A 26,040-nucleotide genomic window follows, 5' to 3' on the forward strand; every position below is an offset into this window, starting at 1 on the left:
GATGAGCGCCCCAACCCCAGAGTTGGTCACGACTGGACCTAATGGTCAGGGGTCCCTTTACCCTTTACTTAGGTAGCAACAATATGCTGGTGTGTTAAAGCAGTGTTTCCCAAACTTGGGCTTACGGCTGTCTTTGGAGTACAACTCCGATCATCCCTAGCTGGGGCCAGTGGTCAGGGTTGATGGGAATTGTTGTCCAAAAAACAGTTTGAGACCCAAATTTGGGAAATATGCTAAAGAAACCACTGACCTATTGCCAGATATGCTGGTGCAATTGTTCAATATCAGGCACTAGCCAATCTTACTGTTTGGTTCATAGTAACTCACTATTGCAATCCTTCCCCGAGTCAAATAAAATCAGGAATCCAGGGTATATTCTTAAATATGGTTTAATACTCTTCTCCATTCTGTACATCACAACACCAAGATATCACTGCTTGGGAGCTCTCTGAAGAGGCTATGTAGTATGCAAAAGGCTAGGATTCTCACCCTTTTAATGTGTTTGTGTAAGTGTAATACATATCGGTATATATTGATATACACATCAATATATAATGCAATATATATCACCAGATATAACACATTGATTAAAGAGATACAAAAATTTGGCATCATTTCCAAACTTAAATAGTAAAAATAAAACTACAAAAAAAGGAGCTGCATACCCTAAATGTGAAACAAGCAGTATATTCAAAAATGTAAATTTACACCCAATTTTTCTGCTCTTGTCATGTCACAGCAGACCCATTTACAATGGCAAAATCCAAGTGTACTGCTTCTGGAAGAGACTTCACCCTACGTGAACACTTCTTGTGGACAATCACACACACTGCCTGCTTGCGGAGTTATAAAAAGATACAAATTCTATTGCTCACATTGACAGAAAGTCATTTTGGACCTCTTTTTAAGAATACACTGTGAGGAGGTTTACGTTAAGACAAACCCGCCTTCCAGTTCAAGTGAGACAGGATTATTGGAACGATATGCAAAGTTTGCCAGCTGGGGAGTTTTACCAATACATGTGAACACAGCTAGGCACTAAAATATCAAGAGTATCCTTTAGAAAACCAGACAGTCCCAGGGGGATTCGGGAAAGTGAGCTAACTGCCTTGTGTGAGCGATCCCACAGTGTTTAAAGTGAACCTTTGGCGCCAAGCTTCTAAAAAAAAAAAAGAGAGAACTTGCTAATTTCTACAGCTGCTTCACACACCCCAGTGCCAAGGTTGACATCAGTCACATTTCGCCAGCTACTTGCATTTAAAGCAGTTTGTGAAATTTTGATGTTAACTCACACCAAGGCAGCTTATGCAGTCCCAAAGCAGAACTAAAAAAAAACACACCTCCCAAACCCTAGTAAAGAATAGAACCAAGCATAAGAAGCATTAGCTTGCTTGTGGAAACTGTTTATTGACTGACAAGAGGGAAGAGTGAAGGCCACACGACTCATAATCCCCAATCAAGCCTGCCGAGACCCTGGCATTTTGATTGCCACAAATGAGACATACTTCTTGATTGAAACAAGCAGCGCTTTTGCAGTCAAAGATTAAAATGGGTGGAGCTCCCAGACTGTCTGAATTTACACATCGCACCTTTGAAAGCTGGCATGCCATAAGGGTTCAATTTCTTTTACTTCCACCACTGTAGACCAAGAGCAATGGGTGCACCTCCTAAGGTTCTTCTTCCGCAGTCAAAGCCAAGAACGCCATGTAAATGGGTCGTCTCACTGCAAAACGCAGCGACTTAATTGCCTCCAATCAATTTAAGAAACAAACCAGTATAATCTATTAATTTTTCAAATGAAGGTTTTACAGCAGTTAATGTAGCATGAAGGTTAAAAAAATCATTTTCATAAAATACAAGAGCAACCAATTTCACCATTAAGTAAAAGTAAAAACTGGGATTTTTTTCTTTTTTAAATTAGTCCAAAATGGCATTATAGAAACTTAGTAGATTGCTGCTGTACTGACACTATGACAAATCAGTAGGGTTTGCTTCTTTCTTCTTCTTTTAAACCCGGTGTTCTGGATAAAGTTCTGGAAAAACTCCAATTCTAAGGCAGGGATCTGTTTTGTATTCCATCGCAAGCTTTCTCCTTGGGTTGGATGCTGGAGGGGTGAGGCACGTTTTGCCAGACCCAGGTCGACTACCTAGTAGTCATCAAGGTCAAAAAATTCATCGTCTCCTCCCTGGTATTCCATTCCCTGGAAGTCCACTCGGTACCGCAAGATACCTTTGGAAATAAAGGTTAGAAGGAAGATGTTACAAACACTTTGTACCCTGGAGTCAAAAGAAGAAGACTGTACATGTTTCCTTTCCACCTGTATTGATTCAATTTCTCAGAAAGACCTGTGTAAAGCTGCAAGGTGGGAAGAGACCTGTGCCTAAGCTGGCAGGTGAATTCTTCAAGTGAGGCATTTGACTGGCAAGACAAATCTAAAGTCAGAGGAGGTGGTAAAGAATTATTCCAGCCTGAACAAGCAAGCACTCACAGTCTGACCCAACTGCAGTTGAACTTTGGGATTCAATTCTGAGAAGGAAAAGGCCTGTTATCTGTAGTGAGAGAAGCCATCATCGAACGAGCCTATACTGTATGTGCAAATGAAGAAGTCCCCCTTTTTTTCTTTTTTGTAACCTTTATTAATCTTTCCCCCCTTTTTCATGTTTAAAAGTTCTGATTTGTATGTATCTGCAATATAACTAAAACAAAACAAACAAACAAAAAAACCCCAGCCTTTAAATTTCTGTCATCTTGACCAGCAGCCAACAAGTGTGCTGGGAAATTATCACATTAAGTTATTCTCCATCAGTTATAAAATATTGACAGAGATGTGTCCATGTATGCACTATTGGGGTCTCTCTCTCTCTGTAAGATGAGTTACTTGTAAACCGATTCCCTCTGTGCTCGGTAGAATGTATGGTTTCTGCTCTGGGTGGAGCATACAGGATGTACTGCCCCAAGGAAAACCATACCCCTTTCCTGGTTACAGGTTGTGTCCCCTTATGGGGGCATAAGTCCCTCTCTATTATACAATTCCTCCAAGATTACCCTGAAAAGCTTGTTAACAGACTTGGGAATGAAAGATAGGACCATGGGAAGCATCCATTAGAGAAGGTGGATATAAAGATACAGCAGATCTGTACTGAATCTGAATTTGTCTTTATGAATATGAAATCTCATTATTCTATTATCACTTTGAGATATCACAAAGCAGCATGAACCACAACTGCCTCAATCATAGATACTTATATGCGGCCTAGGACCCTCGTACCTATGGGACTGCCTCTCCTGGTATGCCCCGCGGAGGACCTTAAGGTCCATAAATAACAACACTTTGGAAGTCCCGAGCCTCAAGGTGGTTAGATTGGTCTCAACTAGGGCCAGGACCTTTTCAGCACTGGCCCCAACTTGGTGGAACGCTCTGCCACAAGAGACTAGGGCCCTGAGGGATTTGACATCTTTCTGCAGGGCCTTCAAGACGGAGGTGTTCCACCTGGCCTTCGGCTTAGACTCACTCTGACCCCTTATATGGGATTTGGTATATAAATTTTCCCATGGTTTTTTTTTTGCTGGCCCATGTAGGACCAGCATGGATAGCTGGCTCGGGTGAATATCTGATATTTCCTCCCTTTATGGTCTTGATTTATGGGCTACTACTAAAATGAGGCTACATTTTTAAGCTGTATTTTAAGCCATGTTTTAATTAACTTTTTTTCCCTATTACATTTTATTGTAATTTATATTTGGTGTTAGCTGAAGAAGAGTTTGGATTTGATTTCCCGCCTTTCACGTCCTTTAAGGAGTCTCAAAGCGGCTAACATTCTCCTTTCCCTTCCTCCCCCACAACACACACTCTGTGAGGTGAGTGGGGCTGAGAGACTTCAGAGAAGTGTGACTGGCCCAAGGTCACCCAGCAGCTGCATGTGGAGGAGCGGAGACGTGAACACGGTCCCCCAGATTACGAGACTACTGCTCTTAACCACTACACCACACTGGCTCAGCTGCCCTGAGCCCAGCCCTGGCCGGGATAGTAATAATAATAATAATTATAATCATAGAATCATAGAGTTGGAAGAGACCACAAGGGCCATCGAGTGCAACCCCCTGCCAAGCAGGAAACACCATCAGAGCACTCCTGACATATGGTTGTCAAGCCTCTGCTTAAAGACCTCCAAAGAAGGAGACTCCACCACATTCCTTGGCAGTAAATTCCACTGTCGAACAGCTCTTACTGTCAGGAAGTTCTTCCTAATGTTTAGGTGGAATCTTCTTTCTTGTAGTTTGGAACCATTGCTCCGTGTCCGCTTCTCTGGAGCAGCAGAAAACAACCTTTCTCCCTCCTCTATGTGACATCCTTTTATATATTTGTACATGGCTATCATATCACCCCTTAACCTCCTCTTCTCCAGGCTAAACATTATATTTAACAGTTGTAAGAATGCACTAAAGTAATGTAGGGTGCTGCAATTGTGGGTTACAAGAAACACACCACTCTGCCATTTCCCCTTTCCAATTACCTCCAATTCCTCCAAATCCTTTCACAAACTGGGATCCTTCCTGTGACTTATCTGTCACGATCTCCAACGTGGCTCCAAACTTCTTGTAGTTGTTAGCAAACCACTCAAGCAGAGGCATGCTTTCTATCAGCTCGTGTTCCTGTCCAGTCTAAAGATGAAAATGGAAGAGAATTGCTAAGCAAATCTATTTCCTGTACTTCCATCAATAGCTAATATGCCAACTGTCTTAGGTTGCTTCATAGCTAACGTACGAAAAAGATGCGGCTTTGCATAAATACCTCTTTATCTGTGAAGTGAGATTTATCTTTTTCTTGTTCTGGTGTCAGATAGAGAATCTTCTCCTCTGTAAGGGGAGAGAGAGAGAGAGAGAGAGAGAGAGAGAGAGAGAGAGAGAGAGAAGTTTAAGAGGCATATTAGTAAAAATTCCCCAAGACAATCAGATTGCACACGCACCTGACCTGACAAATGAAAAGCCAAATGTTATTAAGCTCAGGGAACTAGAACTTCAATTTTTGTGGAGAGGCATTTTTAGCCCAGTCACCATACTTGGAACATTATGGAGAAAAGGTGCAACTAGAATGCAAGCTAGGCCAAAAAATATTGGGGGATGTGTGAGAAAGCTACTGGCTAGAAGCCGGGACCACCTATATTCTTCAAGGAGAGAATGTATATGTTTGATGTGTCGTTAAATGCCATCAGTGTGAGCACATCTAAGAGCCAAACTGCTTTACATTGTGATCTACCCATGTTAACATACAATTCCTATTCCCCTAGATCCCAATATTTGTGTAGGTAGGAGCTACGTACCTTCTGTGCCTTGGCAATGGAGAACATATCTCATTATATCCAGGTTCTCATAAACTATCAGGATCTCTACTGCTCCCATTTCTAAGGCTTTTAGAGTGTCTTCAACACCAAAACAGTATTTTCCTGTGTCCTGACTGATCTCATCAAAGTATCGGCCTACATTTAAAGAAACCAAGAGAGATGGAAATGAACATGTCATACATATTTTTAATCAGTGCAGTCTGGAACACAAGAGCAACTAAATTTCACGAAGATCACCGCACTGCTGTGACATTAGAGAGACAATGTTGATTACATTCAGAAAGGTGGAAGATAATTACGTTGGCAGTACATGGACAGTTGACTCACTGACACTTTCATAGTTACCAGGTTATGTACCCTGTGACCTGGTTCAGAAGTCACGCTAAACCATAGCTTAGCAGGACAAGAATGGATCTTGGTAAGCTTCAATCTCACTTGCTTCCCGCCCCTTTCAGCAATGCTACAAGGAGGAATCCAACACCTTGCTGGGTTGTTCAAACCTGAATGACTGTGGTTAGTCTTAACTATGGTTTATTTGAAACATGCCAATTTCAAACAGTGGTTTATGAAGCTGGCTTGTTTAGAATAACAATAGTTATATGATGAGGAATTGACACTAGACGTCGCTATCTGTCAATATAATTAGGACTATACATCAGAGGACTTGACAGCTGGCCTGAGGAGAGGAGGAGCCAACTAGCGGTCATGTAGTTGGCCCAGCCATGGAACTGCCCTGAGACCTCCGGGTATAGGGCGGTATATCAATTCAAACAACAACAGACAATTAATTTTGATTCATCACTGGGAACAGAGGGAGGGTGGACACTGTGCCAACTGCAACAGATAAGAGAGGACCTGCTATGAGATTATGCTTGCAAGCCTCTATTTAAGCACAGAGTTCTACCGGTGAATGGTCAGTGTTGGTCTCACCAACACTGCACCTGGGGGCTTCGCAGCAAATGAGATGAACCACAAACTTCGCCTTTGCAGTTATTTCCCCCAATATCCTTTTGTTCTTGCACTTCTGGCTTGGTATCTTAAGTGCAACTGGTTAGTGAGTATGATATATAACTGCTAGACGGATTCTTTTGTTTATTAGGTGCTGTCTTGTAGTATTGTAATATTTGCTAACCAATAAACCACTTTCTTTTTTATCTAACAGTCTGCCAGTCTTCCATCCGCTGGGATCCTAAAGAACCTATTGCCTGCCCCTTGCTCTACCCACTAGACAATACACCCTTCCCAAAATTGTGCTTTACCAACACCTTGAGTGTCAGTTTATGATAACTAATTAATTATAGTATTTTATTCATACCTATTAGTTTCTTTTCTTGAATGAATTTCACATTAGATAGGACCTCAGTGGACAATTCAATTGCTTGATTGAATCCATTTTCACCACCATATGAGATGTCAACTAGCTTTAGTACTTTGGACTGCAATCGCTATAAATAAAAAGATGTGGTGTTAGAAGACACATTGCATCAGGCATGAGCAACCATTATGTCTGTTGAATGAAGGCAGCATTCCCCTGGGGGTGATATGTTGGGAGCCAGCAGCTGTTGGGGTCAAAACCAGTAGCTGTGGTTGTCCCCTTCTCTTTTTACCTCTGGCCCAATGGACTGCTGGGGGAGAGGGAAGAGCACAAATTGAACTAATAGCCTGCAAAGGGCTTTTGAAATCAGGCCAATGCTTGAAAGCTGCTCACCAAAGTAAATTAGAAGCCTATAGTTTTACACTGTGGAGTTAACACAACCTCTGGTTGCAAATGAGGTTGCCTCCTACTTTATCAATACTAAAATCAGGAGAAACTGGGTAACTAATATCAGGCTTTCACCTCGAAGGCAGTGAAATCCCCCCCTCAAAAAAGGGTAGCAAATAACTCTTGTTATCATTTCAAGAGGAAATTTGCAAACCCTCTGCAAAGAATGCAAATACACGGGTAGCATTTGGTGAACACCCAGATCTAGACAGAATAATTTGAATGATTCCAATGGTCACATGATAGAACGTTAGTGCCTGCACATCTCTTTCAAGCTTCTTCTCAGAGTTAATGGCGCCTCTTTTTATTTTATGTATTCACTGAATAAATCTCTATACTATTCTTTGTCAATAACCTCAGAGAAGTTTTTATATATACAGTGGTACCTCGGGTTAAGTACTTAATTCGTTCCAGAGGTCCATTCTTAACCTGAAACTGTTCTTAACCTGAAGCACCACTTTAGCTAATGGGGCCTCCCGCTGCTGCCATGCCATCGGAGCACGATTTCTGTTCTCATCCTGAAGCAAAGTTCTTAACCCGAGGTACTATTTCTGGGTTAGCGGAGTCTGTAACCTGAAGCATCTGTCGCTTGAAGCGTATGTAACCTGAGGTACCACTGTAATTAGAATTATCATCATTAAAACTGTAAAGCCCAATATCACATTAGAAGCAGTACTAAAATCAGTATCAAGTCAACAGCAGAAAGCAGTCCCTCATTACAAATGGGCAATTCTCCATCAGCCAAAATCCCCATTTACCTGATCAAACATGTCTGACTGACTTAGTTCAGTTTTGAAGTCAGCTGACCCAGCTAAAACGAGACCAGCCACGTTCACCTTGTCGCCAGAAATGAACAGCTGTACAGCCGTTTCTGCTACTTTCCTTACATAGTTGTGCCGCTTCTCCATTCTCAAACGAGCAAAACGCAAGGCAGACTGACCTCCTCTTCCTTTGAGAGACAGAGGTAAAAGCACAGCAATAATGAAAGTTGTTTCCATCCCCGGGTTTTCCCCCCACCCCCATTTTTTAAAAAAGCCAAATGTTTTAGAATTCTTTCATGTACTTTGAAGTGCTTGGACCACATGTTTGTCAAAGCATATAACCAAGTTCACACAAAATACACGTCTATATTAACGTTCACAGACACTTGTTTCAAGGCAGATTATTATAAATTATGACTCAACTGCAATTACCACAACAGCATTATTGTGTGAGGACATCGTGGATAGTGCTCATCACATGAAGCCAAGCCTATTTTGTGATCATACTTGCTGCACAAAGCACTGTTACTGGCTGTGTCGATTGACTGCTTTATTAGTGCAATGGCAGCTTTCTGCAAAATCACAAAGCCTTTAAGCAATGGGATGCTGGTCTGTATCTATCTGCAGTATTACTACATTCAGGTTACCAAAATAGCATAGAAAACAATAATTTAGGTATGCAATATCCCTCCTTCCAAATGACATGACAGAGCCACTTACAAATGTTCCCAATTATCTTCTCTTTCCTTGATAAACCATGTTTTGTCCTATCTACTATTAATAATTCTTGAGCTATTTTTACACATTACCATGCTTCTTTGGGAGGTCGACTGTGAACTTGTGCAGCACCTCTCTGGTGTTTCCTTGAAGAGTTCCGAAGAGTGCACCACTACCATCTATTACAATAAAACCAAACTTGCTGTCGTCTGACAGTAGTGCTGTAAGGGCCTGAAAATCAATGCAGCAGATGCCAGTGTTATGCTTACGATATTCAATGGTTACGGAAAGTCTGTATCAATACGATCAATCTAGGAGGAGGAATGTTCTCCTGTTTGCCTTTATCCCTTTTAGACTCTGAGAATCTATCTTGACTCTCTTCAAAATCATGTAAAAAAACAAGTTAATTATGTTCATCTAGGGCCTTTTTGAATTTAGGAATGTCACTGCTCACTGTGCAGCATCCCTTTAAGCTTGGTAGAGAGAACTGTTAGCAAGTTATTTCTGATTATGATGATGTGCAAGCTGATTATGATGATGTGCTAAGTAAGGGGAAATAATCAGAAGCCAGCTTGAGTAAGTAGCAAATGGGCAACCCAATAAAAAACACTTTTACACAAAAAACATGCCTTATTTTATGAAAGTGAAAAGAAAAGCAAGCATCAGAAGAGAAAAAGCTCAAACTGGTGCTTGATGGAGAATGTATTAGTTATACACAATAAAAGTCTGAAGCTTGCATTTTGTGCCATCCCTGCAATTAATTGCTCCCCTAAGGCAATCAGCACTTGTTTGAGTAAGTGAGCGTCAAACAGGAACATCAAAGCTCAAGAACCATGATAGCCACAAGCACAGGTGCAATATGACTCGGCTGGAATGGCCAGCCCAAAGTGGCCAACTTAGCATTTCTGACTAGAAACAGTGTTAGGGGTGTGCAACAATTTAAGCTCTTAAAAGCCTTTCACAACTCCATTGACTGCCACACCACATGAAAGAACTGGACGTTACAAATATGTTCTGAGATGCAAGTGGCTGTAACACTGGCAAAAACCTGGCCGATATGTATATTAAAAAGGAACCATAAGCATACTGTTACTGTTTTATTTAGACCAATATAGAAAAAGCAAGTTCAAGTCTTTCAGTCAGAACTGGTGTCGCATGAATACCAGACCTTTTCCAATGATATTTGCTGCACACATTGGAGACATTGAGCAAGGTTCAACTAATGAGTCCCATCAATTGAAGCCCTGAGCAAAGCCTTCTACTTGCTCAACAGGGCTTCTGCCCCCCCCCCAAATGGCTCGGGGTATGTGTGTGCGCGTCAGGAGAATCTCTGGAACAGAATGAAGGGGAAGGAGAGGGTGGGATTTTTTGGTCTGGAAAGTCAAAATGTTTATGCTGAAGGAATGATCAGGAAAATGTTGAATTTCTCCCAATATGTGAGAAGTGGGAACTGTTTTTGCATCTTCCCCACAACAATTGCTAATGCAGTGTTTCTCCCAGAAAGTGGGAGCATAACCAGTGTTTGAAACTCCCATTGTTCTAGGCACATTTTGCGACAGGGAATTTCATTACCAAGAGCAGCTTCTGAGCTCTGGGCACAGTACTGTGCCTAAGATGTAAGGAAAGGAGGACCATTTTCTGCCTCCCCACTTCCAGAAATTCTCTGAAGAATGGAGAAGAGACCCTCTCAAGAATATTAGGGGGGTGGGCAGGGGAAGGACATGTGAAAAATGAACATAATATTTTAGCTGCAGCTCATTCATTTTCAGCTTTGTATTCTTGTTATACAAAAAGCACGCCTAGACATTCCATTGTTGTGCCCATAACCTAGGTTTAATGTGCCATTTAGCTCCTAGCTTTCTTTATCTCAGTTTCCAACACTGAGCATAACACAGTACACCAATATTAATTGATCTGAGCATCACTGACGGCAAGTTCGCAGGCAGATCAAGAAATGGTGTCCCCTTGCTATTGCTACACAACAATTCTGAATATCCAATGGTTGCCTGGAAAAATTAACCAATGAATCAGAATTGTTTCTGGACCCAGAAATAACACAATAGCTATCACACATTTTATCTATAATTATGTGTTTGAAGTGGAAGGTAAGGCCTAGTAAATCACAGTGTTCAACTCCAGGGGGAAAAAATCCCTGTATCTCATTGTAACAGTCCACTGAAATCACTTGCATAGTCTGGCATTTTATGTCTGCAATTTGCTCAGCTCACAATTACATCTACAACTTTCAAGACAAAAATGAACCTTTGGATCCCAACATTTGTAATGGCTATCAGCCTTTGTTTCTGGAAAGGTCTGGATGCTGGGTGTATAAGTAAACAACCTTGCTTAGTATCTTTGTATGTGAACAGAAACAGGAAATCATGTTTTGAAGTAAAATACACAAGTGTATGTTGAATTCAGAAATAGGTTGTTATAATTAACATCTAGTAACCAACACATTGTATACGATAACTATTCATGAGCATACTGCAAACTGAGCAAAGTTCTCATGAGCCAAATTTACAATCTGGCTAGAAATGCAAAATGACACTTACCTCTGTATGGAATTTATTATCGCACAAATACAACGATGTATTTATTGGCTTGAAAGGTTCAAAATCAATGTTCACTTTCTTCTCCTTTCCTTCTTCTGTCACAATTGTTCCACAGTATACAACAAGACCATTTGGAGGTACTGTAAAAAGCACAGGGTACAACCTTAGATGATGGCAAAGCGAGCACAAAGTTATTCATAAAGTAAGCAGAAGAACTTTTTACCTTTGTTATAAAGTTTTAGCCGTTGCTGTACAGATGTAATGGCGCCGAGGACTGAAAGGCGATTCACTCGAGATTTAATGTTTGACGCTGTACCAAACTCATCCGCTAACATCTTTGCTACTCGTGAAATCTGGTCTTTGGGGGGAATGATCAATGATATCATGCTGGTGCCATTGCTGGGGAAAAAGGAAAAGAAACGATGTTAACACAAGTTGTGTGACTTCAAGCCTGGAAGAAAGCATGCCCAAAACTAATCTCAGAAGTTCAAGACTTTCTATTATTTGCAACATCCTTTTGGAAATAAGGCCTCCCATGCAGGCCAGTTGCTTATACTGACCACAGGACTACTATGAGCCTATGTACACACCAAACTGGTAATGTTATATACAGTGAAATAGCAGGCACGCCTTCTGGGTCAAACTCACCTGATCTGCAGTCCCAGAATCAAGCTGTGGACTGAAGCTTGCCACCCCACAATTTAAAACAGGCTACCTCTTAGAACATACTAGTCTAGCTGTTATAAAGACTTGATGACAAAGTTAGCTCCCACAGCTTTCTTTGTGCTTCTCATCTTTGTATAAAGGAAATTCCACCAGTTATTAGGGAGTTCCTAATATTTATGATAAGAATATTTAAAAGTTTCATCACAACTTCTGAGTATGAGAAGCAATTTTTATTCTGATTTGTTTTGAGCCAACAATCTATATCTTTTCTCCAAACAGAGATAGTTCTTAAACCTTTAAAGTTGCCTTATCTGAACTGAAATGACCAACCCAGAAGGTAAAGGAAACTTTGAGGCTACTGCATCTTGAGAAATACCAAATCTTTCTTCAGGTATTTTCATCCCTGAAGTCTATGTGCTTTATGAGGAATTAATGCCTTAACTTCCTAGCTGGTTCCTTCCAATGTAAGGGGCAGAAGAGAATGGGCAACTCAAATAGCCTTTGGAGGCTGCCTACTTCTACAGTATTAGTGCTATTTCCTGAAAAATACTATGTCTTAGGTAGTAGCAAGCTTCCAAATGCACACAGAGGAGAGTTTTATGCGCTTTAACACATTTCTATACCTCCCTTCACTGGATCAGATGTCACAGCAGTGAGTCATATCCTTCACAATACAAGAAAATGTAGCCCAAGAGACAAACCACAAAACATGCCAAAGTATAGAAATTTTTAAAAATGCTTTAGTAAATAAAAAAGTCTTAACCTGACATTTAAAAGCCTGGCAAAAGATTTGTACTGCAACTTATTCTGTTTGCTAGGGCTAGCAAGATTGCTAGGAAAGCTGTACAACAAAGTCAAAACAAGATGCATAGTTCAAGCACCCCGAATATTAGATCAAATTGAATATACAATATTTACTTCTCCTCACCCTGAATTTAAGACAAGAAGTCTGACTCGTAACAAGTAGCCTGTACTCAATTAAGAGAGCAAGCCTACAAAGGTAGGATAGAATGTACTGGCATATGGGAGTTCCACAGTTCCACATTTTTATGGAAGGGAAACCCACAAGAAAGACTCACAACGGCAGCCAGGAATGCAAATCTAACAATGGGACAAGCCTACCACATGCTTCAGTAATTTTCATTTTTTTTCATTTACTGAATTGTTTAAACAAGGAGCACAACCCCCATTCCACCCCCCAAAAAATCTCCACTTCCTCCTTGTCAACTAACCCACACAGATCACTCTCTCTCCTATTGGGGAAGAGAAAATTTCTAGTACACTAAAAATGTAGCAGCTAAAAATTTAACCATGCTTACAAAACACAAGCTTTCAATAAGTTACTAGCACTAAGGTAACACTCCTTTTTTTTATGTCTTTGCTCTCCCGACCATTACAGCTACAATCAGGGTTCAAAACTAGCAGGGCACCAGGCACATTTTGCACCTAAAGATTCTCCATTTGAGAGCATCTTAAAACGTATGGGTGCCATTTGTTGTGCCTGGCTGACACTCAAGGATTACTGAAATGTATGTGCTTTGAAGCCTCAAAGTATATGTTAAGGATGGACAATATGTTAAGGAGTTTAACAATAAAGAGTAGAGTGTTTCGGAAACTGAAGTATGCTACCAATATTTTTTACTGTAAACACCAAATTAAACATTTATTAACAATTTCTGTTAAAAATGTGATATTAAAAATGTGTCACTTATGTGAATTGTTTATTAGTTCATGCTTGGGCTCCTAGCTTTTCTATCCCATTTTCTAACATTGGCTATGATGGACAGAGGAAGTCACCAGACCTACTCCTTTTGATTCAGATATGTGGATTTTCACTGTAGTGCACTTTACAGCACCTATACCGTGAGACTAGTACAGTAAATGATTTAGCTGTGTCAGGTTGGATGGGGTTTTTTTAAGGCAAGAGGCAAGACCATTTATGATACTTTATCTATATAAATTTACATCTTATATAAAAAAGTTGTATGAAATCATCCACATATTGGACCTATACTGCAGGGTGCTAAAATGTGTTTTGTAGTTCGGACAAGGTGCAGACAGTATTAAAACTACATGGAAGTCTTACTGCTATAGCTAATTAGATCTGAAACTCCATGAAAGCAGTTTCAGTGACTTCAAGATACTAATTGTTAGAGTAGCCATTTTAAAAGTTTGTACTGTACCATACCATATTATTCTACAGTTGGGTCGAGTTTCTTTAACTTTTCAAAAAAATTCCAAATCTATCAGTATATACTTCAGTTGCGGGGGAGACCTTTTATCTTATCTTAATTTCCACTCAGATACAGTACAAGCCAATTTCTACATCTAACTACTCAAGGATGCAATGAAAAATCACTTCAATGACAGTAAGGTTTTTTCACTTCCTTATGCCATTTTAAAAAAGGGTACCAATTGCCACCTCGTGGAATACACTGCTGCCATCTGCTGGTTAAATATCTTATCAGAACAAACTGTGATCAAGAGGAATGATAACAGATCTGTGCTGTCTTAATCAAGATTCAGATTAACTTTCAGCATACCGTAGTTTTAGTGCTCTAGAAACTGATCCCTGAATACTGTCAATTATTCAGACGATTTGGAATCCTCAGTTGGCTTCAGTAATCAAACACTGTGTGTTGATTAACTAGAACTCAGGCTATCTGGGTATTATCATGCTAAGATAGCAGACAATTTGTACAATTACAACACAGGCTAATGGTAAAATATCTTTAGAAACTACCACAAATAATGTTCTGCCTTTCTAGGACTAAAATTGTTCGTTCGTTCTCTCTCGTGTGTGTCACAAGTGAAAAACCAGAAGAGCATACCTCATCTCAGTTAAGGAAGAGCCTCTCCAGAGAAATGTGCCCAGCATCATTCTTGTGGTCTTTTTTGCACATTTTTTTAGCCACTCAGCTCTTTTAAACAACATATGCTAATGATCTGGGCATCTCCATTTATAATTTGTGTTCCATTGCGTATTTATGTTAATTGTTCTTCTACTTTTTCCGCCAGAATTCATTTATGCTTTTTCAATACCGCATTTCTTAAAAAAATTATGAGCCAACAGGAGAACATTTGCTATTGGGCAGTCATACAAATACAATTAGCACTGCTTATTATTTAATACTTAAATTATGAAACAAATGACTAAGCTCATGAGGTCATTATATGGATTACCAAAATGCGGCTTCAAAACACTTTATAGTACAAAACCCCACTTCTTACTGCTCCACAACTGAGGGGTTCCCCACAACCACCCAAGGAGCTTCACAAATAGTAATTTAAACCTATGTCACTTACGTCCAAGTTCAACACTTTCACAAGAGCATATGGGTAATATTTCACTACAGTGCACACATTTGGGAGTTCTCTTGCGCATCAGAGCAGTACAGTCACTAGAGCAAATGACTGCTCTCACAACTTACGCATGCTAGGATATGGATTATCATTAGAGAGACAAAGTGAGTGCCAATTTACTGGCCAAACAGGAAGCTTGTATAAACAGCTGATGCGGCAACACTCCAATCCCACTTTGGTTACTAGGCCACTATAGCAGTTGCCTAGTTGCTGAAATCACACACACTGGTGTTTTGACTCCACCCTAGGCAAAGCTTGTTGTGGGTGCTAAGGAATAAATCTATAGAGCAATGACAAATGGTTTCTTTTTCTTTGGGGCTACTCTGTTCGCTGAAAACTGCTCTCTGAGGGCAGGTAGCATATTCTGCAACAGGAACTGCTCAGGTTCTAGAATAAGGTTAATGTCAGCCAGAATGCGCAACTGATTCAATGCTTTCTTTCCTAAACCCATCCTCCTCCCACTTTGTATACTGTCTACTAGAATCTGAGGCTGTAGGCAGGAACAGTCCTATGTTTTAATATCTGTATGGTGCTTTGAAAAGTTCAGGTACTTTGTATTAGATAAAAATAATAATCTAGCAGCAAGGGTTTCACAAAAGTGGTGTGCACATGCTAATGGACATAATTACTTACAAATATGTGTTCTTGTATATGGATGCAGAGTGGTGATGTAGATTAGAATTTACACAGCTTCATTTTTTTTAGTAAAGTGGTTCTTAACTGTAAATATTCCTTAAAACCTATTGGAAGTCATGGTGGACAGCATAATTCAGGCCATCTTACAGAAGAGGTAGGAGCCTAGGGCTACACAGGCCAATAAAAAAATCTGATGGACTGGGAGCATTTCTGCAAGGCTCTGCGCCCCTGAACTATTTCATGAAATAAGTTTCCATTATGCAACTACCAGCCCATGGTTCTGGGCAACTAAACGAAAAGCATCTGAGCATGTTCTAAGTCTTAAAGTTTTCCTGATCTAAGTCAGTGGAGACCTAGCATGCCATTAAAAAATCCCAAACAACCCACTGCTTTACATGCAATGTATTTTTATTTAATACCCTTTCTACCTCCACCTTAGGGATATGTAATGCGACAATAACTGGTGGCTCCTGGGCCCAGAGGACTGCACACTGAAGCTCCCCACCTCAAAATGCACTATGAAGACACAGAAAGGGGCGCAGATTCATGAAATGCTAAGATGGTCTGAAGTGAAATGTGGAATAATGTGATAATGAAAAGGTTAAGCAACAGGCGCAAGAGCAGGCACACGGTGAAGTCATAGTCTGAGTACAATCTAAGTGCACAACTGAGTTGTCTCCAACAAAGCCATCCTGTTAACTCAAAGACTTCCACCTCTGTAGCAGGCCTACTTCTTCCTCTCTAATTCGTTCAGGGCTTCTCCCCAACCCACCCTCCAGGGTAGATCTGGGAGGAAGCACAGGGCAAGCAAAGTGATAGAAAGTCCCATTGCATAGACATAAATTATTGTGCTAACGGGACTTTGTTGGATACCCTCAGACAGGATATAAACAGAAGGCACTGGCAAAATAATTCTGGGAAACATAGATCAAGGCAGAACATTTTATTTACAAAACTGCTCATGCACAAATGGAAATCACTATTTAAAGACAAAAACCCAGGATCTGTCTCTGATGTAACTTTCTCATTAAGCTCCCCACAAAAACGAGGCCTACTTTCCTGACACCCCAAAATGTGCAAGTTAAGCACACTAATACCAAAACCTAAGCTTTTAGGTTTTCTAGCCAACCTATTGCTTGTGTAAAATAATTTTTTTTAAAAAAAAAAAGGACAATGAAGAATGGAGGTGAGTATATACTCACTTAGAGATATAAAATTACAGGTGATTCATATTTAAATAAATATGAAGGAAAGGGTAGGCAATTGGTTGAGAAGGGTCACTTTGGAAGTTGCATTCTGAAAGAGTTGCTAACGTCATGCTAGATAATTCCTGCCATCAGCACTAAACAGGAAAAAACATTAGGTAATGCAGCTCCTCTATGGAAGAGTAAGGAAGCAAATACATCAGTCAGTGAGACCAGACTCTCCGAAGACAGACAAAAGAGCAGTCTGTATTCATACTAAAAATAAGTGGCACTTCAAGTGAAGAGAACACGCGTCTTCTCCAGATGAGGCATCATGTGACAGCACAGCCATGCTGGTGATGATACAAGTTGGGCACTAGGTTGGCCAAGGCTGTTATGGACAAACAGATTTTCAGCATGCCTCCCCATCTTATGTTTATGGCTTTCTCTTCTAAATATCTGAATTTCAACTCCCCGTCTCCAAGCCTTATAAGAGTCCAAGGCTTTGATCTGCTAGGCTATCAGGATGCACCTTAATGTGGTTTCTGCTCAAATAAGCACAACCAGAATGGCACAACCATCTTGCAAGCTTCTAATCAAAGCAATCACATGGCAAAAAAAAGAGAAGAAAAAAGCCTAGTGCTGGGCAACTCAAGAGTACAGGCAACAACCGTTTTAGGCGCATCCAATATGTGCGCGACTATGCTCATGCGCTAAACCTGGAAATGACAGAAAAACATCACAAAAAGAAGCAGCACAGGGTGTCTGCAGGCTTTTGCAATGGTGTTTCAAATAAACACAATTTCACTTAAATGCACAGTGCCTTGGAACATAACCCCCACTTAAATTGTGAGTTGCCTGTGCCAAAGAAAAGCTTTGAAAAAATGTAGGATGCTTTCCCCCTCATCACTTAAAAGCCATGCTGTGTTGCATCCTGAAGTGAATCTGTAAGAAGTGGAGCTTCCTCAACAAAGTTGTGGGCCCTCCCTAAGTAATCTTAAGTTAAAAACTCAGTACCCACTTCCGTATTCATTCTATCTTCCAAACAGTTTTTGGAATAAATTCCATGTCAAGTTTCAATATGCTAATTTATTTCAACTATTTATATGCCACTTAATTACAACCATCTCGAATCAAGAAGAGTATATTAAACTTCCTAGATCTTGCTTCTCTAGGTGTGAGCATAGTTTAACCTGCAAAAAGGCAGCAAGGCCCAAGATATAACCTGGGCATCCAGAACTAAATTTGGTCCAGAACAGTACCTATGGCTTCAAGTAGAACGCAGCTCCATTCAAAGGAAAACAGCCCCACCACAATGCATGCACACAGGTCCCACAGAAGGCTTAACAATGTGTTTGTCTGGATTCAAGCTTATTTACTCTCATCAGACATACCACTGTTGCTTCTGGGTCACAGGAGAATAATAGAGCTGGGTGTCTTTAGTACTTCAACGATACCACACTCCAAACCTCCAGACAGTCCTTCTCAGTAGCTTTATATAGATACTGAACATAGGAGTCAATTTGAAACTCTGCAATTCCCCATAGGTTAACTCCCAAGTCCAACCGCTATCTTCCGAAGTCATCTTGGAAATAAAGAGTGCAACCTGGCAATCAGGCAGTTCCCAACAAGAGGAGATACATTTTTCTTTTGTTCTGGATAAACTTTAAAACATTCCCTGTACTTCAGATATATGAATATGTGTGGAAAGAATAAAAAAGGATCACAGGAGTCAGGACTACAGTGCTTTGTATGGCGTCCTATCCTTCTATGTCTACCACAGTCCCACTCCAAATTCAGCTGGCCAGCTAATAAAATTTCCATGTGATTTCTTAATACTTACACAAAAATGTAGTGAAGGTGGTAGTGGATTGTATTGAAAGTGGATGACCAATTTTATACTTAGATTACTGTTCAGTCATTGTTGGAGCTTCTTCAAACTGCTCAATTAAAAAAGTCCAGTATTTGTACTCCTGAGAAAGGCTATTGTTTATTGGACCACTTAATAGAACAGAGGATTGTATAAGATTTGAAACAATTGTACTGTTAAATCCAAGCAGTAAATATTATTTGTTATGGTTTTATAGTTCCTTTGGTAATAGTCTCAATGACGAATGTAATGATTAAAGTAAGCAGGATGTAATATACTGCCTATCTAGCAGTAGTGTGCAATAACAGAAATTTAGTATAGGATTACTGTTTGATCTTAATTGTTGGGGCATGGACTTTGCTTGCCTCGCCAGCTTTGCTCCAGACCATCCACCACACAGGAGAAACAAATCAAGACCCCTGGTTTGGCCTTATGACTGAATCAATTATTGTGGTTTATCTGGAGTGAAACGAACTACAATTTCTGGATTGAATGCAACGCTAAACCGGGGATTACGGATTGTTTATACCACATGTGTATGCTGGCTGTTTGGCAGTAATAATAAACATTCATTCTACCACAGGTAAGAGGGGAGAAGCAAAACAGTACAATAGCTAATCACCTTCAGATTCTAAACCCATGAATTCATTCAATCTTTTCTACACTTGCCCTCCCCCCCCCACAAACACACTTGTATTTTTGTCAAAAATTTTCAAAGAAAACCTGCAATGTTCTTCCACGTTGCCAACAGCTGATTGAAGTCAAAATAATCAGCATGTTATGATAATTAACCAATGCTGCATACAGAGCCCAGAGATGCTTTGGGCTGCCTGGGGTGGATGACTTCATAAAGCAGATTATCAAGAATCTCCACTTGCCAAAAAAGTTTTAAGTTTCCTATTTAATCTAAACCTCCACATTTTGGAATGCAGTAAACTGAGAGACCATTTCGCTCCTGCAGTAATCTGTACCCTAACACCAGTTGCTAGGCATTAGAAAATTGTAAAGTAAAGAGACATGAGAAAGGCTTTCCCCACAAGACACAGCACATTCAACAATCTTAATCCTAACATGCATTTAGCAGGGTACAAGTTCAGCAAGTTCACCACAAACAATAAGTCAAATTCCTCAAAGCAGGACTCACAGCAGCATGCAAAAGGTTATGCAATTATCCTCAGCTATATATACACATGTCTTTTTAAAAGCCAGTTTGAAAAATTAACATTAGGATCTGTCTCGAGTCTTCTTAGGGTCATGGCTTTTTCTTTTTATAAACATACCAGGTGTAATACTTACTGAAAGGTTATTATCAGTGTTCAAAACTCCCATTGTTCTAGGTGCATTTTGCGACAGGGAATTTCATTAGCGCAAACAAGTTTCTGAACTCTGGGCACAGTACTGTGTTTAAGATTTTAGATTAAAACTGCAGAGTGGAAGGAAAGGAAGACCTTTTTCTGCCTCCCCACTTCCAGCTACTCTCTGAAGACTGGAGAAGAGACCCTCTTAAGAATATTAGGGGGTTGGGAAGGGGAAGGACTAGACCATGTGGAAAATGAACATAATATTTTAGCTGCAGTTCATTCACTTTCAGCTTTGTATTCTTGTTACAAAAAAGTGCCTAGACATTCTGTTGTTGCGCCCATAACTTAAGTTAAAGTGCCATCCAGCTCCTAGCTTTCATATCTCAGTTTCTAACACTGGTTATGATTCTGATACTATTCTTTTTAAGCTTGCCAAAAATTTGGGACAGTTCATTTATACTTGAAGGTGAGGGCAAAGCTGTAAGGACTGTGCAACCTTGGTATTTACTACACAGTATTCAAAACTCAGAGCCTCAACATCAAAAGTCCTCCAGCCTTTCCCCCAAATTGCCAGCAAAATCTAATGAGGCGTGTTACTGGAATGTAATGTTTATTAAAATTTTGATACATGGCAATGAGGCCATATGGAGTATGCAATGCCACACACACACACACACACAAAACGGATGGGATTCATAGACAGACTATCCCACGTGTGGCGTTTTGGAAGCTGCTCCTACTTCAGATATGCACAATCATTTCTAAAGTCTCACTGCTGTGTTGCACATTCCACACACTGAAAGACCATCCTGGATCATTCCTTCTTGACGTTTAAGTTTTCACAGTTCGTTTTTTATTTTTAAAACACACCACACATTCTTATTGCCCTTATTATTTGCTTGTGAGACTGTTAACACCACACTACAGAAATGTCAACCTGAAGCCTCAGCAACCTAAAATTCAGTACAACAAGCATTGGCAACGATAAGCAGACCTTCTCATGTTGCTCTTTGACTGCTATCAAAGTTTACTATCTGGAAAGAGTATCCAATCAACTACCAACACAGAAATTCTCATTATCAACAATTAACCAGTGGGTGGGATCCAGGCAACCCAGTATACATGCACAGAGCACTTCAAACTTCGGAAAAGCTTTTTAGATGTCTGTCACCAGAAGGAGGGAGTTTCCTTGTGCAAGACACTGTCTGTGGCACTTCGTATCTTGACGTTGGCCACTACAGTCTAAGAGAATTTCCACCTCACTTCCCAGGCTGCTACAAACACTTGGAGCTTGTAAACAATTTGTATTCCTTGTCTCTCTTACACATGTTCAATAGTGAACACTTCTTTTCAGTGGCAGCACATTAAGTGCCAGCAGAAATCAGAAGCATGTCTCTCTGTCATGTGGATTCCATGTTTCACATAATCCTCCAACATGGGAAATGTAAGGTTGCATATAAAATTAATGCTTGCAGTGTGAGGAATAATTGCTAATATGCTGAAAAAAGCCAGTAATTTCTTGTTAGACATAAGCAGTTGCCATTGAATCAGACTACTAGATCAGCTTTACCACTGGGATTTAACTATAGACTCCAAACAAGGTACAATAAATCCATAATGAAGAGATAAAGTGTCCAGCTCCCTTAGCAAATATTCTACTTGGATTCGGAGCTATGAGGCTGGGCATACACAAAGTAAGGTATCAAGAAAAATGTTTCTGAGAATGTACTAATGATATACAGACATAACCTGAACAAGTTTCCACTAGAGCATATCAGTTCTTAAGTTTAATGTCTAGCAACCTGTCCAGTCACACAGCAAACACTAACTTCATTTAAATATAAAACGAGAGCAAGAGTTTAATGAACAGAGCACTTATGTGTGGGTACCATGTGCCTTTTCCTAAAACCAGGCTGTCTGTGGTATTACATGCTTTCAGCTCAGTACATAAAAACCTACAAGGGCAAAAACATTTTTTTGAGGGGTTGATTTAACTCCACCACAAAACACATAGCAAAGTGGCAAATGTAAAGTTCCCATGTGAATCTAGGAGGGTAATTGGTCTGGCCTATGCTTTTCTTTGGCAGCTGATGAATCATAGGATCATACAATTATAGAGCTGAAAGGGATCTGAAAGCTCATCTAGTCCAACCCCCTGTAATGCAGGAATAGGCAGGTCACATGCATGGAATTTATAGCTAAGAGTCTCCTTCCTGAAGGGCCAACCAATTCTGGCTGGCTTTTATAGTGAGCCACTATTTGTGATCCCCACCAAATTCACACCACTCCCAAGTCCTCTGGCACACAGATAATTCAGGAGAAGAAAGGCATCACTCTCACTTCATGATAGGCTTGAGAGACAATTGAGTCACCAAAGCACAGCACCTCCCCTCTCCCTCATCCATGTATGTAGGGAGGAGGAAATAGGCATGGCCTGTTCTTCCCAACCAGTATAAAGTGAGACTCTCCCACTCTCTTCAGTGCATGGAAAATTTCAGAGATCTGAAATAAAAACAACTACCACAAAGGCTACTATTACCCTGGTAATCTCATGTGCAGGCCTTCATTCCCTACTATGGTTCTTTATTAGGAAAAATTAAACACAAAAAAATAGTCCTCCAAATGTGTACAACACAGTGAGAATGGAAGGAAAACTGCATAAACAAACATAGCTTTATAATCAAGAGGCTGCATTTTTGGCCCAAAATTAATCTCTATATAAGCAAAGACCCTAGTGTGTGTGTGTTTTTTTTTAAGTCCCTCCTCCTTCACAGGTGAGTGTGGCTACCAAGCAGCCATAGCATGTAATTCAGTGGAAGTGGAAAAATGTAGCCGAAGACAACACAAGGCAGAGAACTGCACCTCACCTATATACACCTCTCTACGAAGAATGGAAAAATTTAAAGAAACCCAAGAGTAGTGGAATGTCTCCACTCCAGATGACGAAATGCAGGGAATGGGGTGGGGGTAAGATGACTCTTGATACCAAGAGACAAAGCTAAATACAGCCTTTGAAGCAGGGCCCAAGTCACACGAACCCACATGCTTCACATTCCTTGTTTGGGGATTCAAGGTTGGGACCTGGGCACTCAAAAAACATTCACCTTTCTCTTCTTAGGTGCCCAAGCGGGACAAGTCCAGAAAGCTTCCCCTTTTGCCTTTTATGCACCTGTAGCTCCATATGGACCTTGGCCTCCCAAAAACAAAGGCAACAGGAAGAAAGGCCTAACTCTCTCTTGGAGGGGGGGGGGCTAACTCTCTCTTTGGGGGGGGGACCCAACCCATATGTCTGGACCAAAACGCTTTATAGCTGTCTGGAAAAAGGGGGGGAGTTGAAGGTTTCCACACAGGTGACATCCACATGACTGAATAGTTCTCCATACAGGAGCGAACCAACCCAGTTTTGAAAAGGGGGGGGGGGCAGAGAATACTTCAGCCTGGCTTTCTCCCTGAAATTTTAAGCTTTCGATTATTATTATTTTTGCGGGGAGGGGAGGTGAAGCGACTCCTGTTCCACCCTCCCCCCCCTTTTATAACCCGAAACGGAAGGTTTCTTCCACCCCCACCTCCGGCGAGGGAGCCCAGGCCCTTCCCCGCCCTCACCCGCGAGCCGCCTCGAGGCTCTTGATGAGCTTCTTGATCTTCCAGATCTCCACGTTCCTGTCGGCAGCGCTGGGATCGTCCGCCATCTTCTCCCTCCTCCTCCTCCTCCTCCACCGCCCCTCCTGCGGCTGTTCGAGTCAACCGCCAAGGCCGCCGCCGCACGGAGAGAGAGAGGGGGGGAAAGAGAGAGAGAGAAATGAAAACGGAGCCTCGGCTGAGGTAAAAGTAAAAGCCGTCGCGGTCTCTAGGCTAGGCCCGCCCCGGTCTCCCGTCACCGCGGGAGTGCGGCCACCACAAGCGCAGCCAAGCGCTCCTCTGAGGCGAAAGAAGGGGCGCGCGCGCGTTTTTACCTCAGGCCTCGCCGCCGCCTCCCTTCCCCTCCTTCTCCGGACGGCAGCGAAGGGCTCCTCGCGACGGCGCCTGTGACGTCGCTGACCGGCTTCTTCCTTCCTTTCCTTTCCGCCTCCCTCGCTCGCTCGCTCGCGCCCCCTCCCTCCTCCTCCTCCTCTCCTCCGCGCTGCATGTGTTGCAATCGCCTCACATGGGGCTCCTGACGTCAGTTCCGGTCCCCGCACGTACGCACGCGAGCGGGAGAGGGAGGAAAGGATGGAGAACGCGCATGCGCCAAGCGGAGGGGGGGGGAGAGAGAGAGAGAGAGGGGGGGGCGCTCTCCGCCACTTCTCCTCCTCTCATTGGTTGCCTAGCTTCCTCTCCGTTGGGTGGCTCCGCGGAGAAGGCACCGCCCCCCCAGCTCTGTCACGCCTTCCGCAGCGCGCGGCATGCCGGGAGGCGTAGTTTGCTGCCACGGTCGCGCAGGGCGGATGCGGGGCTCTCGCGTTGTCCCTGTCAGCGACGTTTTTTCGCGTCAGGGTTCGTTTCCTTTAAAGGAGACGCGCACGCGTTTTGGGGGGAACGTGTGGAGCCGCGTCCACGAGTTCCGCAGGGCGGGGTGGACCAATAGCATCTGCTACGTCGACGTGTGGAAGAAGCTGGAAGGAGACCCTCCCCAAAGTTTCTTTTTTTAAAAAAAAAAATAATATTTATTACTTTTAAAGATTACAAAAAAGGAAAAGAAAAGAAGACAAGAGAGAAAAAACAAAAGAGAAAAAAAGACAATACAATATATAGACAATTCAAAACACAACCTAAACACATTAAACTAAACAAAACAAAACCCATCCCTAACCCTAACCCTAAATTAAAAAACAATTTAAAAACATACATCACACCTTTCCCATACTCTATCTGTTGCTAAGCCAGGGAGCCCAATTAACAGTAATTGCTTTCATTGATTACGATTGGCTCCCATGGAATTCAATGCGCTATTAAAAACGCGTGAGGCAAACGGTGGAAGTCGTTTAAAAAAACATTTTACCTAAGGTAGATAAGGACAAGATGAAATTATATATTCGAATATAAATATGGATTGGAAATGGCTGTGTATAGTGAATACTTATCGACTTTTAAAAATTTTTACTTTTGATTTTCTTCTACTTCTTTATTTTCTCTTCGTTCTTTTTTCAGCTATCTTACTTTTCATTTCACTACTTTAGTGTGAATAGCATTTTATAGAGGTATAAATAACTGTAAATATGAAAAGAGACAAAATATTCTCTAATTTTTTCCTTGGCTATATGTATTTTCATTTTCTTTTGTATTTCCTTTTGTTGTAAATATGTATGTTTTTCTAATTTGTACTTAATAAAAATAAAATTAATTATTTTTTTTTTTTAAAAAGGAATTCAGTGGAGCCAGGGGTAGACATACCTTTGAATTTTTCCCTAGACATGCATAAAATCATAGGATTGGAAGGGATCACAAGGGCCATCTAGTCCAGCCTCTGCAATACAGGAATCTTTTGCCCAATGCGGAACTCGAACCCACAACCCTGTGATTAAGAGTCTACCAAAGAGCTATCCGTTGTTGGTCATGACCACGCTCCCCTCACTTTTAATGTAGTTCGGTCATAAAAGAACCACACTTGGTGCGACCCAATGTGATAAGAATTTTAAAGTCTTAGATATATAATAAATGTTCATAAATGTATCAACCAAGCACGGACAAAGATCAGCACAGGAAGACCGACCTGAAACCATTTTTGGCTCCCAAACTGACCAAATGTTTTCTCTGCAAAGTCAAAGCGAAATGGAAAATCCTCCCCATTGTCTTTTCCTTCACAAATCCTGCCTTAAGGGTACGTCTGTGTATGACTAGGGTGAGCCTGTGACCAGACTCCCCAGGGTATCCAATCAAGTAAGCATTAACAGGCAACCTGTCAG

General features: G+C 41.2%; 1 protein-coding gene across 1 annotated transcript; it reads right to left on the minus strand.

Moving 5' to 3' along the window:
• Positions 1-373: 373 nt before the first annotated feature.
• ETF1 (eukaryotic translation termination factor 1) lies at positions 374-24,273 on the minus strand. Its single transcript, XM_081906497.1, has 11 exons — positions 24,112-24,273; positions 23,762-23,889; positions 11,362-11,537; positions 11,139-11,278; positions 8,676-8,814; positions 7,864-8,054; positions 6,659-6,788; positions 5,323-5,478; positions 4,794-4,858; positions 4,516-4,663; positions 374-2,230 (listed from the first exon to the last, which is right to left on the minus strand). Exons 2-11 carry the CDS (start codon positions 23,845-23,847, stop codon positions 2,148-2,150), a joined length of 1,314 nt encoding a protein of 437 aa, XP_081762623.1. The 5' UTR covers positions 23,848-23,889; positions 24,112-24,273; the 3' UTR covers positions 374-2,147.
• Positions 24,274-26,040: the final 1,767 nt, after the last annotated feature.

Source organism: Podarcis melisellensis (genome assembly GCF_964234715.1).
Source record: "Podarcis melisellensis genome assembly, chromosome: 3".
Taxonomy (NCBI): Eukaryota; Metazoa; Chordata; class Lepidosauria; order Squamata; family Lacertidae; genus Podarcis; species Podarcis melisellensis.